General features: G+C 51.6%; 6 protein-coding genes across 6 annotated transcripts; 2 read left to right on the top strand and 4 right to left on the bottom strand.

Moving 5' to 3' along the window:
• Positions 1–833: 833 nt before the first annotated feature.
• Positions 834–2,610, bottom strand: Z519_06591 (uncharacterized protein; the record flags this gene model as incomplete). Its single annotated transcript, XM_016764330.1, has 5 exons — positions 834–1,048; positions 1,131–1,846; positions 1,898–2,214; positions 2,270–2,286; positions 2,355–2,610. The coding sequence occupies 5 exons, from the start codon at positions 2,608–2,610 to the stop codon at positions 834–836; spliced, it is 1,521 nt and encodes a 506-aa protein (XP_016619412.1).
• Positions 2,611–3,429: 819 nt separating this feature from the next.
• On the top strand, positions 3,430–4,814 carry Z519_06590 (uncharacterized protein; the record flags this gene model as incomplete). Its single annotated transcript, XM_016764329.1, has 2 exons — positions 3,430–4,414; positions 4,480–4,814. The coding sequence occupies 2 exons, from the start codon at positions 3,430–3,432 to the stop codon at positions 4,812–4,814; spliced, it is 1,320 nt and encodes a 439-aa protein (XP_016619411.1).
• A 724-nt stretch (positions 4,815–5,538) lies between these two features.
• Positions 5,539–8,025, top strand: Z519_06589 (uncharacterized protein; the record flags this gene model as incomplete). Its single annotated transcript, XM_016764328.1, has 3 exons — positions 5,539–5,917; positions 5,993–6,525; positions 6,583–8,025. 3 exons carry the CDS (start codon positions 5,539–5,541, stop codon positions 8,023–8,025), a joined length of 2,355 nt encoding a protein of 784 aa, XP_016619410.1.
• Positions 8,026–8,397: 372 nt separating this feature from the next.
• On the bottom strand, positions 8,398–10,436 carry Z519_06588 (uncharacterized protein; the record flags this gene model as incomplete). The annotated part of the gene is made up of 2 exons (XM_016764327.1): positions 8,398–10,373; positions 10,427–10,436. The coding sequence occupies 2 exons, from the start codon at positions 10,434–10,436 to the stop codon at positions 8,398–8,400; spliced, it is 1,986 nt and encodes a 661-aa protein (XP_016619409.1).
• Positions 10,437–11,017: 581 nt separating this feature from the next.
• Positions 11,018–13,873, bottom strand: Z519_06587 (uncharacterized protein; the record flags this gene model as incomplete). The annotated part of the gene is made up of 4 exons (XM_016764326.1): positions 11,018–12,340; positions 12,391–12,799; positions 12,851–13,662; positions 13,715–13,873. The coding sequence occupies 4 exons, from the start codon at positions 13,871–13,873 to the stop codon at positions 11,018–11,020; spliced, it is 2,703 nt and encodes a 900-aa protein (XP_016619408.1).
• A 984-nt stretch (positions 13,874–14,857) lies between these two features.
• On the bottom strand, positions 14,858–15,955 carry Z519_06586 (uncharacterized protein; the record flags this gene model as incomplete). The annotated part of the gene is made up of 2 exons (XM_016764325.1): positions 14,858–15,680; positions 15,747–15,955. 2 exons carry the CDS (start codon positions 15,953–15,955, stop codon positions 14,858–14,860), a joined length of 1,032 nt encoding a protein of 343 aa, XP_016619407.1.
• Between the last annotated feature and the right edge of the window lie 83 nt (positions 15,956–16,038).

The raw sequence follows: 16,038 nt of genomic DNA, 5'->3' as shown, positions 1-16,038 counted from the left end.
CGAAGATGCTTTGATATCTTTAAGCCGATTCTACTTCAATTTCAGCGGATACTTCTACCTACTGAATCCTGGGCTGTATATTGGATGGTATTCGTCTATGGCTGACGGAGATGCACTCATCGTCGAGCATTATAAAAAGATGAGAGGAATATGGATTGAAGGCCGTGTGTTATTGAAACTCTCGGTGCATCCCCTTACGTATGAATGGAATCTCCAGGAAACGAAGACGGCGTGGTGGAAAATGCAGGAACCTTTTTCAACCACCTCGACTCACTCTGTGGCGGATTTGAGTAGATGTCTTGACGGTATTCCCGATATTTCTCTTAACAGCATAATTACGAGACCAAAGGATAAGTTTATATCCATTTTACTAGCACTCGATGATCTCCTCGTTTTGGCTGTATCTGACCCAGACGATGTTATTGTACGGAAGCAGTCGCCAGTAAATACATGTGAGATGTGTTGAGATACCATATTCCAGTGGGCGCCTAACCTCGGAAAGATGATATTGGCACAACTGAAATTCATGTGCAGGCCGTATTTGCTTGAACGGTCGCTGTGCTGACATAGGCATTTACGTGTTCACCCTCTCATGTGCAAGTTTCAATACGAACGCCCCAGGCGATCCGGCCACAGTAACATCGATGTCAACCACTAGCTGTGTTTGTATTTTCGATAACTGGGAGAGATCGGACTGCCTTTACTTTCATCGGTTTTGCATCACTCCTCTCTCCGGGGGCATACCGCATTGCTACTAATATATGTACCGAAATTGCGGATTCTATCACAATATCAGCATTCGTTGAAACTTCATCGCCCACCTCGAATCAATATTATACCTTTTTGTCTGTCAAATCATCTTCATAGGCATGTTCGAAGGCCTCGGCGATGCCTGCTTTATCACGACGTCTGTTATCCCAGACACAGACGAATCGATATATCAAGCTTAGAACTGCAGCCGCAGCCGCAGTAGCAACAACGGCCTGAAACCCAGGCACATATCGAGGCGCATCTTGATCCTTAAAGAGTAAAGGTCCAGTGAATTGGCCTAGAGACAATAAGACCGAATCGTGAAAATTGGTCGTTGCTGATTTGTAAAACACAAAAAAGATCGAGCAGATTAGACTTACCTAGACAGTATCCCAAGTAGATGCCAGACGAGCTGACAACCCGCTTAGTATAGCCGGCAGTATTGGCGATTGATAATCCCATTATAACACCCCATCCACAGGTGAATCCAGGAAAAATATAACAGCAGAAGAGGAGTCCGCCGAGAGCACTTAATGGCAACTTCCACAGCAGGCAGGCTGACACAACGGTAACCAGCTGGCTGCCAAAAATGATATAGCACCTCGATTTTGGCACTTTGTAGGCCGTATAGGTTGAAGCAAGAATGGCCACCCCGACCACAACTCCACCTGGTGAAAGGATGAGAAGAGCCTTGAAGACGTCGAGTTTGAACCCAACAACGACGACGATAGGAAGGAAGGCATTGACCACCCCGGCAGAAATCATGCTGAGGTACCCCATGGCAAATATAAGCCAGAACTTTTCATCTCTCAACAACTCAAAGAGTTGTTGTTTTTTGAAGTGCAGATTTCGGACGCCAGCATTATTAATTCGAAGCCGCGCCAGTGCGATATATCGTTGTCTCTCCGTCAAACCTTTGGCTCGAATTGGATCCGGTGGCATAAAGAACAGAATAACAAAGGCCCACAAGGTAGTTAGGATCCCACCCACAATATACATATAGCGCCAGGGTGACAGCGAGCCCTTGATATGACCCAATCCCCAGTTAATTGGAAAGCCGACGAATGAGATGAACGAGGACGCCGAATACCAAACTCTGAAGAATTTAGTGAATGCTCACAGTGGCGGAGAGAAATGAAGAACTCACCCCATCATTAGCGCTTGTTCGTCCTTCTTGTAAAACTGTCCAATGATGAGCATGAAGATGGGACTGACACCTGCCTCAAGAAAGCCCAAGAAGAACCGTTGGGCATAGAGCCCCTGCCAATTCTGGCACGCTGGGGTGAGCGCGAAACAGACTCCCCAGGTAAAGACGAGACATCCAGCAACTCGCTCAATAGGATACCTCTGTGCCAGTTGAGAAGCCGGATAGGCTCCACCGAGAAACCCCAGGAAGAAAATAGCCGCAGCCATCGAGTAGCGATTTCCTGTCAATTGGAGGTCTTCGCGAAGTCCGAAGATGGCCTGTCGATATCACACTGAGCCGGCATCCCTATACATGGAACATGTGGAATCTTACCGCCACGGATATCATAGCTGTTGATGTACTTCTTAGACAGGACATTGCTTCACCGAATACTGAACGCAACTTGGGTAGACCATACCTTTATCATAGTACTGCAACGCGTATGTGACGCATAGAATGGGCAACAGCCGTCGATCTAGTTTTCTGCGAAGTTTCTTCTCTTCCTCGGGTTCCCAAGTCTGCGGCCCGGTGTATCTGGTAATCACTTTGATGGCTTCATCGTTGTGGACGGTGTCGACAGAAATGACCTTCTCGAGCCCTGTCTCTTGTGGAGTTGGACTCGGCATGCGTTCCTCCTGAACGATCTCGTGCGGTTTGTCGTCGCTGGTCGCCATCATGTGAATGAGGTATTGTGTTCAGTCAGTATCTTTGCGGAAGTCAAACTGACTTCGCTGATTACTGAGCTTTCTTCCATTTCGTTGATTCGAGTAAATTTTTGAGGACTCGGCGGCTATACAAGGCGGCTATACAAGGCGGCAATAGAGAGACACATATAGACCTCGGAGGGCCCACCTAAGCCTAATTAGGTATAACCAGTTTGCATCATGTTTCCATCCCATCTTTCGTACATTTGCTATTGTACTATGCGGCCAAAGGACCTGCCCACGGAAATCAGACTCCCAGTCAAACCAAGATCCTCGGCTTCACCCGGCAATTCAATATGCAGAAACCGCCATTCCACCAAAAAAACCTTGAGAACGAGCTGCATGATGCCGATGGCCTCGGGAGGCGGCTTGCGGTCAAGCTGTTGCAGGATAGATCTATCAGCTTTACATCAACCGCTGATTCTCGAGCTTTTCTTCATATCAGCCAACAGTTCAATTTCTCCCTGTGCTCTTAAGACAGAAATCTTTCTGCAACATATAACATCTCCGATACCTGTCGCCCTTCGTTCTTCCTTGCTCTAGATCAACACCGCATTCATACCTCGCTACAATGCCTCGCCAAGCAGCGCCCGTTTACGTCTTAGGCGTGGGGATGACGAAGTTCATCAAACCTAGAGGCAAAGTTGACTGTAAGCTTTGCATCATTCATTGATCTGGTCATGCTCATTGATACTAACTTCTGAAAGACACGGAAGGTAACTTCTCCTGCGAATCAGCCCCTATAGTGCAAGCAAGCACACCATAGTTTATTCTGTCTTTCGTCATAAAATGGCCTCCACTACTGACACCGAAGCAGTTGCTTTTGAAGCCGGTATCAAGGCTATGCTAGACGCTCATATCAACTATGACGAGGTCGACCAAGGCATTGGATGCTATGTCTACGGCGACTCTACGGCTGCTCAGAGAGTATTTTATCAGTTCGGCATGACTTCGATCCCCATATATAACGTGAATAGCAACTGCTCCACTGGCAGCAGTGGCCTGAACATGGCGAGACAGACGGTTGCTTACGGTGCCGCCGACTGTGTCCTTGTGCTCGGGTTCGAAAAGATGTTCCCCGGCAGTCTGAAAGGGTTCTGGGACGACCGTGAGGCCCCAATGGGCACAACCGCCAAGATGTTGCAGGCGACGAAAGGATTCACGAATTCTCCCATGGCCGCCCAGCTGTTCGGTAATGCTGCAAGAGAATATATCGAGAAATACGGCGCCACGGAAGCGGACTTCGCTGAAATCGCTCGCATCAACCACGAACACAGTCAACGAAACCCTTACGCGCAGTTCCAGCAAGAATATACCTTGGAAGAAATCCAGAAGGCACCGATGATCCATGCGCCCTTGACAAAACTCCAATGCTGCCCGACTTCCGACGGCGCCGCCGCCGTCGTCCTAGTTTCGCAGGAGTTCCTGGACCAGAGACCGCGCCTAAAGTCTCAGGCGGTTCAGATCATTGGTCAGAGTCTCGCGACAGACTCTCCAGACCTCTTTAGCACATCTGCCATTGACCTGTGTGGTTACCACATGACCGAGATTGCAGCTAAGGAGGCTTTCCGACAAGCTGGAATTACACAGGATGACGTGAGCGTGGTTGAATTACACGATTGCTTCAGCGCCAACGAGATGATGTTGATCAATTCCCTCGGTCTGGCGCCTGTTGGGAAAGCACACGAACTCGTTCGCGCTGGTGGAATAACCTATGGTGGTAAATACGTGATCAACCCGTCGGGTGGTTTGATCTCGAAAGGCCATCCTCTCGGTACGGTAGCAAAAGTCTTTCTTTGATCTCTTTCGTTGCAATTGCTGATGATAGCCAAACCATAGGAGCAACTGGCCTTGCCCAATGCGCCGAGCTCGTCTGGCACCTGCGAGGCTGGGCCAACAACCGCCTCGTCAGGGACAAGGAGACGCGGTACGCGCTCCAGCAGAACCTCGGCCTCGGTGGCGCTTCGATCGTCACCATTTACAAGCGGGCCGATGGGAAGAAGGCCACGCCCGTCTCGGATTACGAAGTCGCCAGAATCACTGGTCTCGGATATAACCCAGCTACGCAAGCGAAAGGTTTCACCAGCGAGGACGTTGCGCGCACAGTCTCCAAGAAGCACTTCTCCAAGTTCGCTCTGCAGGATGTTCAGGAGAAGGTTCAGGCGAGGTTTTAAAGTGTCGGGGAGACGAGATGCTGGTAGTGTTTGTAGCTGTTGAGTAGAACGGTATGGCGCTCCTACTGTCCAAGACTCTGTCATTGCAAATATTGTGGGTTCTTGTGGATAAAACTACATTGTAGCACACATAGTCTCTAGCAGAGCGGCCGGAAACCTCAACCAGATCAATCTTTCAGCTCCCATAGACTATACGCAAATCGCAACAAATTGCACATTTCTCACCAAACCGTGAGGCTCTCTGATCTCTCCACACTTCCTCCTCCGACATTCTGGGGTTGTATTGGAGAACTGAAGCCATGGCGCCCATTATACTCGAAGGGTTCGGCATATTACAGTTACCGAGGCCTCACCGGCTTTTGTGGCTCCTTTCTCTCTCTTTCACTTGTTCATGTGTAGATACCCCGTCACCTCCGTCCAGCTCGGAGACAGGGACGGTCTCTCCACCAGAGCTCCTCCAGGCAGCAAAGAAATTCTGGGGTTCAAATTGCGGGATAAGGCCAGAAGGTTTCTACTGCAAACAGTTTAGCGGGGGGAGGAGGGCTCGTGTGACTGGTCCCTGGGGACATCAGGCCATCCCTTTCTTTGTCGTTCCCTTGTTCAATCTCAATTCTCTTCGATTTCGAACCAGTTACCGTGATACACACGATGAAATAAGACAGTTTGTTTCTGTGCTAGCAGAGGCTACAATAGTTGATTTCTGCGCAAGAGCAAGACGAGTGTTATGGCCACCACCCACTTGCCCCCCCCTGAAACCCTGACCAAAAGAGCAGGGAGAGCATGCCTGACCTGCCGGTCACGCAAGATCCGCTGCAACGTCGAGGAGCGAGGTCCTCCGTGCAGCAATTGTCTCACCGACGACGTCCACTGTCAGACGGCGAGGAGTAAGCGTGGCAAGAAGCCCCGTCCACGCTTGAAGACGAACAACCAAAGGCATGCTGGACCAAAACACGGAGCAATCATCCCAGATGTCGGCGCTCTTGATGGCTGCTCAGGACCAATAATAGCCCCGTCGTGTCGAGGTCGAGTCTCGCCAACGCATACCACAGGATGGCTCGACGATAGCGTGGATATGGACATGCTCTCCCAATCCTGTATCCAAGGTATGCATATGTTTTCCACCTTCACCTGAACCTTGGTTGTGGGGAGGGGGTGAGCTGACAATCCTCTAAAACCAGCTACTACGGCTCCTGAACAATCATCTGCGACCGCTCAACTCGATGCACGGTTCCTGCACCAGGAACTGAGCTATGCGTCCCTCGTCGACAAGGAGGCAGTGCACAACCGAATGAACAACAATGCTGCTCTGACGCCCCAGAGCCTGACCGCCGTCTCGCAGCCTTCTCCCTCCTCGGCACCGTCCTTGCGGACAACCCACGACAGTCTTCCAGATATTGTGACGCCGCTCTCACAGAGCCTCGGCGTAGACGACATCAACTATCTCCGCCTGAAGGGCGCCCTGGACCTGCCGTCGGCAGGTTTTCTGAAAGCTCTGCTCACCGCTTACATCCAGTTTGTTCACCCGTACATGCCGACCATCGATCTTTCTGCTATTCGTGGGGCTTTAAATGGCGAGAGCGCAAGTATCGGTATCCTTCCATTACAAGCCATCGTATTTGCCTCCGTCCCTTTTGTAGACACCAGCGAGATTCAGAGAGCGGGTTTCAATTCTCGACGGGCCTGCCGAAAGGCCTTTTACGAAAGGACTCGAGTAAGTGCCATGCCTAGAGTCCCATACTGACCCCACATATCTTAACAACCATCGTAGCTACTTTATGATCATGACGTGGAGACTGATAAACTCGCCATCATCCAAGCCGTGCTGTTGATGGCATATTGGAGCGAATATCCCGGCGACAACAGGGGTGCATGGTACTGGATGGGCATTGCCATTACGCTTGCACAAACCCTGGGCATGCACAGGAAGGCCGAGTACAAGGTGCAGTCTCAGGAATCCAAGCTGCACAAACGAGTATGGTGGTCGTGTTTCATCCGGGATCGAATGCTTGCGATTGCGATGGGTCGACCGCTGCGGATCAAAGAAGCAGAGTTCGATACGCCAGCACTTACACTCGAAGATTTCGACATTGTCGATCTGTCTAGTACCTCGGAGAAAGTGCTCCTGACAATGGTCGACCAGATTGCTCTAGCGCAGATGTGCATCAAGAGCACTGAACTATGCAAGCTGGGAGCAGAGGTTCTCGAGCTCCATTTCTCTGTTCTGCCCAGCGAGAAATCCACGTCGACGGCCAAGGGGGACAACGGATCCACGGCGACGATGATGTTCTTGAAGAGTAGCACGTCGAACGAACAGCTTGTGCAGAGGTACGATGAGGAACTACAGGCCTGGTACAAGACACTTCCCGCTTCATGCGTCTATAGGGCCCAGGCCGGCCAGGAGGGATACAGTCCTTGTGTCATCACCAATGCGGCGTCCTTGCACATCACGTTCTGGTCTGTGGTCTCGGCCCTGCACCGGCCACAGCTTCGAAACAAGGACAAGGCGCTCTCGGTCAAGAGGGTCGAGGAAGCGGCCATTGAAGTGTCGAGAGTCGATCGCGAGATGCACAAATCACAGCTCGACCGGTACCTTCCAGCCACGGCTGGAATCCCCTTCCAATTCACCGCGTTCATCACGCACACGAAACGCCTCGAGAGCCAGACGACCAGCGACGTGACGACCGAGATACTGGCCTCGCTGTTCTTCTGCATCAAAGTCTTGGAAACGTCCCGAGAGGCATTTCCGGGCGGCGACGCAGGCGGTGACTTCCTGACGTACATCGCCATCATGGCCAACGTCACGCTCCTCTTCAACCAGGAGTCGAAACTCTGGGGCGTCGAGTACCGAGGCGTCCACTACAGCCCGGGCAGCCGCCAGCTCAATCTCGCCTCTAGCTGCTTTGGTGCTGATTTTGGAGAAGCTTCGCCTCTTCCTCAGCACCATCAGCATCAGCATTCGCAACAGCAGCAACAGCAGCCGCAGCAAACTCCCCCGGATACCGTTCCCTCCACCAACCAAGAGCCGTGCAAAAATGGGAGGGTAGACACTGCCCAAAACAGTGCGCAACTCTTTGCTTCGTTCGACAATACGAATTTGATCGATCGGGCCAGTCTCGTGGACGTCCTTCCAACTTGTAACATAGATTATGACCACTCATTTGCAATGCTGGTTAACTTGGAGTACCTGGGGGACGTTGAGATGGTCGGATGAGTGAATGAATGAATGTCAGAACATTTAAATAGTTCGTATGATAAGGATGGAGCGAAAGGATGTAATACAGTCAGAGTCAGTGTAGTGAGGAGGAAAGGATAAGAAAGAGAAAACAGACCATGGTAACTATCTCACTCTCTCCTGCCGCATACTTCCTTCTCTATCATCTTTTCGATTCGAGGCTAACTGCTATCCCTCTCATTTCTGCTGCTAAACAGCATTCATCTCCCGCCTAGGTTCAAGACATATATCGTTGAAATGCTTCTACTATGTGGTATACGATCTATTTCCCGACAAAGGCATGGGCATGTCTGATCTTCTCGGGCCCTTTGATGAGGGCTGCCTCTAACCAGGAGGTATATAGAGCCGCGTTCACAACTTCACCATCCCGCTCCGAATTTGGTGCCATTCTTCGTCACCAAAAGGCTCGAACTGGTCGCTTCCAGGCCGCAGGTAGAATATCCTGTCGCCCTTGACGCCAACTCTGGCCGGTTCCACGCCCTCTTTCCTCAAGACGTGTTTCTGCTGTTTATTGTTCCCCGTCGCCACGACCTCGGTCACGACCCTCAAGAAGACCGGCACGGCATACTTTGGCAGGCCCGCCCGGGCGATGCTGGCGATGCTCGCCAGCACGTCCTCGGATACCGGTGTATCCGGCCTTGTCACGCCCCTGAGCAGAACCGCGGCACAGCCGGCGCGGCCGTCATGATTCGGGATCTCGACGCCATAGACGTTGGCCTCGATGACGGCAGGGTGACGGCCCAGCACCCCTGCGACTTCGTTAGTCGAGACGTTTTCGCTCCGCCATCGAAAGGTATCGCCGATCCTGTCGGAAAACCACATCCTGCCTTCCTTGTCAAACCTGACAACGTCGCCTGACCGAAACCACGCATCTCCCTTCTTGAAGACATCCCTCCAGATCTTTGAGTCGGACGCCTTCTTGTTGCCGTAATATCCTACATACTTAGACGCAATATCCTTTGCGTCGACGGCATAGAGTAACTCGCCGGGCTCACCCCTTGGCACTTTGACACAAAATCCCGTTTTGGGATCTCTACGAGGCTCTTCCCTTTCCCAATCGATATCAACGATGGCTTGTACTCTGGAATACTGCAGTTCACCCAGTAAACCGACTTGGCCGATCGCGCCTGACGAGAATGAGTTTCGGTTCAGGTTGAAACTTGCAGCAACAGATTCAGTCGCGCCGTAGAATTCTGCAATCGTTTCGATACCGAAGCGATCCTTGAAGCGCTCCCAAACATCTGGACGCAGCCCATTCCCAAGGGCGAGCCGGACACGATGTCGCGTGCGGTCGTCGGGTTGCGGGGGAACAGCGAGCAGGTAGCGAAGTGTTTCGCCCACGTATGAAAACACGGTTGCGTCGGCGGCAACCAGCTCGTCCCAGAACTTAGAGACAGAGAACTTGCGGCTCAGTATAAGCGTGGTGGCGTGTTCGAGACAGCAATTGAAGCCGAGCAGGAACGCAGTGCCATGGTACAACGGCATGGAGACATAAAAGCGGTCGGGCTTCTTGGAGGTGACAGGCTCAAGACCGATCCAGCGAGGTATCAACATTGCTCCGGAGATTTTGCGCCCCCAAGGCACAATGGCAGCTTTAGGGAGACCGGTTGTCCCGGAGGTGAAGATCAGAACCCCCGGTGAGCGAGCAGTTATTCCTCCTCGCGCATTGTCGGGGGCACGGAACGATGGACCATATCCGGATTCGAGGGTCGATTGCAAGTCCTGTGTAAAGACGACAGTTTCCAATGAAGGGGAGTCGATGCCACGAAAATCAGCAGCCTTGAGAGTGGATATCGTCTGTTCAGTCAGAACCTTCGGTGCGACTTCGGGATCAATGATCAATAGCCGTGCTGTCGAGACCGAAACACTATGAACGAAGGCGTCGCCGGTCAGATTGTAGTTGATGAAAGCCGGCACCGCCCCCACGGACCAAGTTGCCAGGGTCAAGAACAAGAACTGGGGAGAATTGACGAAATTTAAAGCGACAATCTCGCCGCGTCGGATCCCGTGCTCCGTGTGGAGGTATCCGGCATATCGAAGAACCACGTCGTAGGTCTCTTTGAAGGTCCATGACTGTCCTTGGTAAATAATAAACGTCTGATCCTTGATCCTTGCATCGTAGGCGTGTTCCTCTAGTACGTAGAAGGAATTGATTCGATCCGCCTTCTCACGTCTGTTGAAAGCCATTTGACTCTGGATTATGCAACGAAACAGGTGGACGTCAACGGGGAGTCTCCATCGAGCATTGAGATAGGCCAGCCCTGCCAACGCCCCCGGAGCAGCAAGGGCTGTAGTTGCTAGGATGGACGAGATAGCTGAGAGGATGGCTGGGTGGGAGTGGGGTTAGCAGACTCGCTCTTTCGATGGTTAGGTGTCTCACCAGAGGCCATATTGGACCTTCCCTGTGTACAAGTTTTCGAGAACAGCGACCTCCCAGACAGAAGAGCGAGGAGGGTTGGGCTAAGAGGGCGCGTGCATCTAGATCATTGTCCCTAGACATACAGCCGAGGGTCGGGATAGAAAGGGTATACAACAATATGCCCGACATAGAAGATAGCTGCACCCATACTGGATTCGTTCGGCTGCTGCTCGTACTGGAAGGCGAAGAACGACCGAGGCACAGAATAAAAGTCTCCTGCGCGGTGCTGGTCGCGGCATTGTCTGTCTTGTCTGGTGAGCGCCACGAAGGAAATGGAGGAGACATCGACCTTACCCAGTGCTAAACTCGGCCGAAACGGGATTGAAGAATTGTACTTGGATGAGTCTGATGTTGTCTTTCACAATCCATCCCGAACACAATCAATCCGGAGTCTTTTCATGCCGTCTTGCATTTCGACCTCTGGGTTAAAGCTTAAGCTTCTCAGAGTTCGATGGTGGGTGATGAACAAGTCACTCAGAATTCCCACATCACTGCAATCCAGGGAAAACACACTGTATTCAACGCCTACCAACAGAGACACGCTGTACGACTCTACAGTTTCGTCTTAGGTATACCTCGCAATTCAGCGCCGCAGTTCGACAGAGCCAACTTTCCTGTCTCTTTGATCTTGGTCTGGAAAATCACTTTGCTTCCCTCCTTCCACATCTCTGTAACGAGTGTTTGTCCGGGGTCCACAGTGCCAGCGAATCGAACTTTGATATTCTTGAATTCACCGTACGTCAAGAGAACGTGCTTGCCGGCAAAACCAAAGGTACAGAGTCCGTGCAGAATAGGCACTTTAAAGCCACCGGCCCGGGCGAACTCGGGGTCAATGTGCAACGGGAGACGATCACCCATAAGGCGATATATGGCGGCTTGATCCTCGGACGTCTTCTCTTCCACAATCGAGTCTGGAGCGCGCTTTGGTGGTGTATAGACAACACTAGCGGGGCCACGATTGATATCGTTCCTGACGCCGCCAAATCCGCCAGATCCACGAACAAATAGCGTGAATTGATTGTAGAATAACTCCTCATCAGTTGCTGCATCCCTTGTCGAATAGGATTGTATGATTATGGCAGCAGAGCCTTTGTCAACCACCTCCAATAGTTGCGGGTAAGACATCACATTTGCAGTTGTAGGGATGGGAAACTTTCGGATCTCTAGATATTGCTCGCCATGTAGGATCATTTTCGGACTGAAGTTTGGGACAAGTTGATCAAGGCTGTGCTCGGATTTGGCACCGTAAAATGGAATAACGCCGTAAGTGGGTAAGACTTGGAAATTCGGGTCGTTCTCGTAGATCAATGGGAGCTGTGTCCTGTTCGCACCAAGAGAGAGGGCGTACAGAATGACGTCCCTGTCTGTCCAGCTGAATGGGGTACCGAATGGCTTGCTCTTCTTCGCCGCTTCAATGACTGCTACATAATCCTTCTTGTCCTTGGTCGGAGACTTCTGCGCTTTGTTTTGCAAGTTGTCATAGATTCCTTTGCCGCCCTCTGCAATAGTTGTAGGGTGGTCGGCACGGCCGTCATCGAAATTAATGATTTTGGACCATTGTTCGAGAACGGCCTCGGGGGTGAGCTTGACATCGACAGGAAATCCGTGACCGCCCGTTCGCTGCCATCTGGTCCGAGCTTGCCAGCCGCTGCCGACTTCAAATAGGAGACCTGTAGCCGGGGGTGGTACCACGTCAGAACTGAGAAGAAGGACGAGAGGTGCCACGTAGTCGGGTTTGAATGCTTGAACCAGCTCCTCTGGCATTACCGTTCGGGTGAGTTGAGTTCCAGCATTTGGCGCAATAGTGTTGACGAAGATATTGTTCTTTTTGCCCTCCAAGGCTAAAGCTTGAGAGAAGCCAAGAATGCCTCCTTTCTGAGTTATGTTAGGGATGATAGAGATTAAATGATAGGAGCAGTACTCACTGCTGCAGCATAATTTGACTGGCCAAAATTGCCGTAAATGCCGGTTGTGCTGGTGGTGTTGATGATTCGACCGTACTTTTGCTTGACCATATAGGGATAGGCCGCCTTTGTCACCTTATACGTGCCCCGTAGGTGTACATTCATAATAATGTGCCACTGGTCATCGGCCATATTAACGAATGCTCTGTCTCTGAGAATCCCTGCGTTGTTGATTAGGATATCGACTCTGCCCCAGGTGTCAATGGCAGTTTTGACAACGGCACCGCCATCTTCAACCGACGCCTTATTTGCCACAGCCTGACCTCCTAAAGCTTTGATCTTATTGACAACGTCGGTTGGGTTGACAAGATCATTGACAACAACCTTGGCACCGAGTTTCGCAAATGCCAATGCATATGCTCGACCAAGACTGTATCGAATGTCAGCGAAGGCACAGTAATTTCCAGCCTCCTCGACCTACCCAGCACCAGCACCAGTGATCAGAACAACCTTGTCATCGAAACGAATTTCCGGGCCTGGTTCGTTCTTTTTGATTTGCAGAGACTCCTGCAGTCTTTTCACCATATCAGTGGGGCCATCAGGGTGGTCTGCCCTCGAGAAGTCATTCACTTTGGACCATGCTTTTAGGATGGCTCCAGGACTATATGAGTGGTCGGGCTTAAGGAGGAGACCATCTGAACGTTCCCATCTCAGCTTGGCCATGTGTCCGGCGCCAACTTCGAAGACGGAGCCACTCTCGCGGCTGGACGGGTGCACCAGTACGGCAACCAGTGGGACAATCCATTCCGGCTTCAGTTTTGCCATAGCTTCAGGAGGGAGGACAGTGGCGGTCAACCGGCTTGCAGCCATTGGTGCGATAACGTTGCAAAAAATGTTGTACTTTGCTCCCTCCCTCGCCAATGTCTTCGTGTAGGCAACCTGGGACATTTTGGCGGCTGCGTAATTGCATTGGCCAAAGTTACCAAATAACCCTGCAGAGGATGAAGTATTGATCACTCGGCCATATTTTTGCTTTCTGAAATATGGCCAGGCAGCCCTCGTGGTTTTGTAAGGGCCAGTAACATGCACATCGGTAATGAGGTCCCAGTCGGTATCTGTCATGTTCTTGAAACTGATATCACGGAGGATGCCAGCATTGTTGATCAAGACATCAATGCGACCAAAGGCATCGATGGCGGTCTGTATGATCCTCTCGCCGTTGAGAACGTTGTCATAGTTTGCAACAGCGTTGCCGCCGGCAGCTTTTATCTCGTTTACCACTAGGTCAGCAGTCTGTGATTGCAGATCAGCATTTTGTGCTTGAAGCATGTGAAGACTGTTGGACCTTTGTACTAGCACCCTCGCCCTTGATAGATCCTCCTAAATCGTTGACCACGACATTTGCACCCCTGGATGCAAAGAATAGGGCGTACTCTTTGCCAATACCAGCTCCGGCTCCAGTGACAACAACGGTCTGGCCGTCGAACCTCAAAGTTTGCGCCATAATTCCTGATGGCTCGTCTGATGAGATAGGGAGTTCGAAGTAATCACCAAGGCAATTGAGGGCAGAAGCCCCCATTTCATAGTGCTGGCCAGGACTTGGAATTGAGACATGGAATTGGAGTTGGGGAAAGAAATGGCCGAGGTGCCGATGGATAGTAGCCGGCGGAGGCATCAATGCACAACATCTTGAGCAACCCGAGTTTCACAGGAAGACAACCATTCACTGCAACTCACTCCCGCTCTTGACGGTCTCCGGCCGAGGCAGGCATACGGATGCCGACAGGGGTCGAAGGGTAAGAACCATGAAGCCCTCAAGATCTCGGATGTTGGGGATAGCTCCTGGCAAAGAAAGCCGCATTTTCAGGGAACGGGGCATTTGAGAATTCCATGGCGATTGAGGTTCAGCTAACGGGTGTCGGCAATGACTGCGCGCATGCCTTGGAGCTATGAAGCCCATTGTTGGCGACCACGATGGACCGACGAGAATTGCAGCTCACCTGCCATCTGGCACCTCGTCCGCACACGGGTCTGTCAAGATTTGTCCTGTTTGGGGTGGTTTGTGTTCGTACCGGGCACAACACGAAGCGTATTGGGAGCCCACTGATTGAATTGCAGGATCATGAACCTGAAGAACGTATTATTGACGCCAAAAGAGGAGTGTTGGGGGGAGCAAGCGACAGCAAGGTGTGCGTTCAGGACGCGGCACATGGCGTGTCACGCGTCAAGGCTTGGCACGGGGATGGCTTTGGTGTGCATCTATTTTAGCTCCTGCTTTGGGCCACTGCTGTTCACAGTGGTATTTGTATTTTCCTCGCAAGTATCTCTTTAGGGAAGAACACAGATGGGCCGGCCATTCTATCCACTCTTCTTCAGTTTCGATTTTCGGTCGGGACCACTTCGGGCCTGATCCTGGTGGGCAGCAAAGCGGCCCTGTTCCTATGTACGACGATGCTACACCCCAGTACCATTTCGTCTAAATGCATTATCAGGCCTTGAGAGGCACAGTGTCCGCGTAAAGGTTGCCCTGCATGGCCGGTGGATACCGGGCCCCTGTGATCTCTGCAGCCTCGACCTTTTCTCTGATCTCCTTCTCTTCTTCCATAGTCAACTGGATCTTCAAACTGGCCATGTTCTCGTCAAAGTTGTTCGCTTTGGTCGTGCCGGGAATGGGGATGATGTCGTCGCCTTGGGCCATGAGCCAGGCCAGCGTCAGTTGCCCGGGCGTGACATTTTTCTTCTCGGCGATGGCGGTGATGGCGTTTACAAGCTCCATGTTCTTGTGGAAGTTGTCTTTCGAGTACCGAGGCATGGCGCGGCGTCGATCTTCCGGCTCAAAGTCGTCGTACGATTTGATCGTGCCTGTAAGAAACCCTCGACTGAAGGGCGAATAAGCCACCACCGCGACGCCCAATTCTCGACAGGTCTTCAAGAGGTCGTTGTGCTCGATCTCCATGGAGAACGGCGAATACTCGACTTGGACCGCGGCAATGTGATGCACCTTGCAAGCCCGTCGCAGCGTTTCAGCAGAACACTCGCTCAACCCAAGGTAACGGATTTTGCCTTCCTTTTTCAATTCAGCCATTGTCTGCACTGTGATCTCGATTGGCTGGTTTCGGTCGACACGATGGCAATAGTAGAGATCAATGGCATCGCCTGGCTCGAGACCGAGGCGTCTGTGGGATTTGGCGCATGCCTCACGAATATAGGCTGGGTCGTTGTTGACTTTTGATGTTCCATCCGGCTGGCGGATATTGGCAAACTTGGTGCACAGGAAGATCTTGCTCCTGTTCCCGGTCTTCTTAAACCACCTGCAGGGCAAGAAGGCGACTAATTAGGACTCGATGTGGTCGTCATCGTCGGAGGAGTTGACTCACTGGCCTAGCAAGTCCTCGCTATCTCCATACACATCCGAAGAATCCCAGAAGGTCTCCCCTGACTCGAGGACGTGGTCCAGAAACTTCATCCTCTGGTCATCCGGGAGCTTTTTCCCATAAAAGATTGACAGGCCCATCAGACCAAAGCCTAGAGCGGTGACTTGTGGTCCACCTTTGCCCAACTGACGGGTTGGGAGACTCGGTGCCATTTCGCTCTTGGTTGTCTTTTCACGGACTCGGATCTTGGATAAGTCTCTTGGTGAGGGAGATTTTTCTTTCTCAGCAACGGGGG

Source organism: Cladophialophora bantiana (genome assembly GCF_000835475.1).
Source record: "Cladophialophora bantiana CBS 173.52 unplaced genomic scaffold supercont1.9, whole genome shotgun sequence".
NCBI lineage: Eukaryota > Fungi > Ascomycota > Eurotiomycetes > Chaetothyriales > Herpotrichiellaceae > Cladophialophora > Cladophialophora bantiana.
This window is presented reverse-complemented; position numbering and strand designations above follow the sequence as displayed.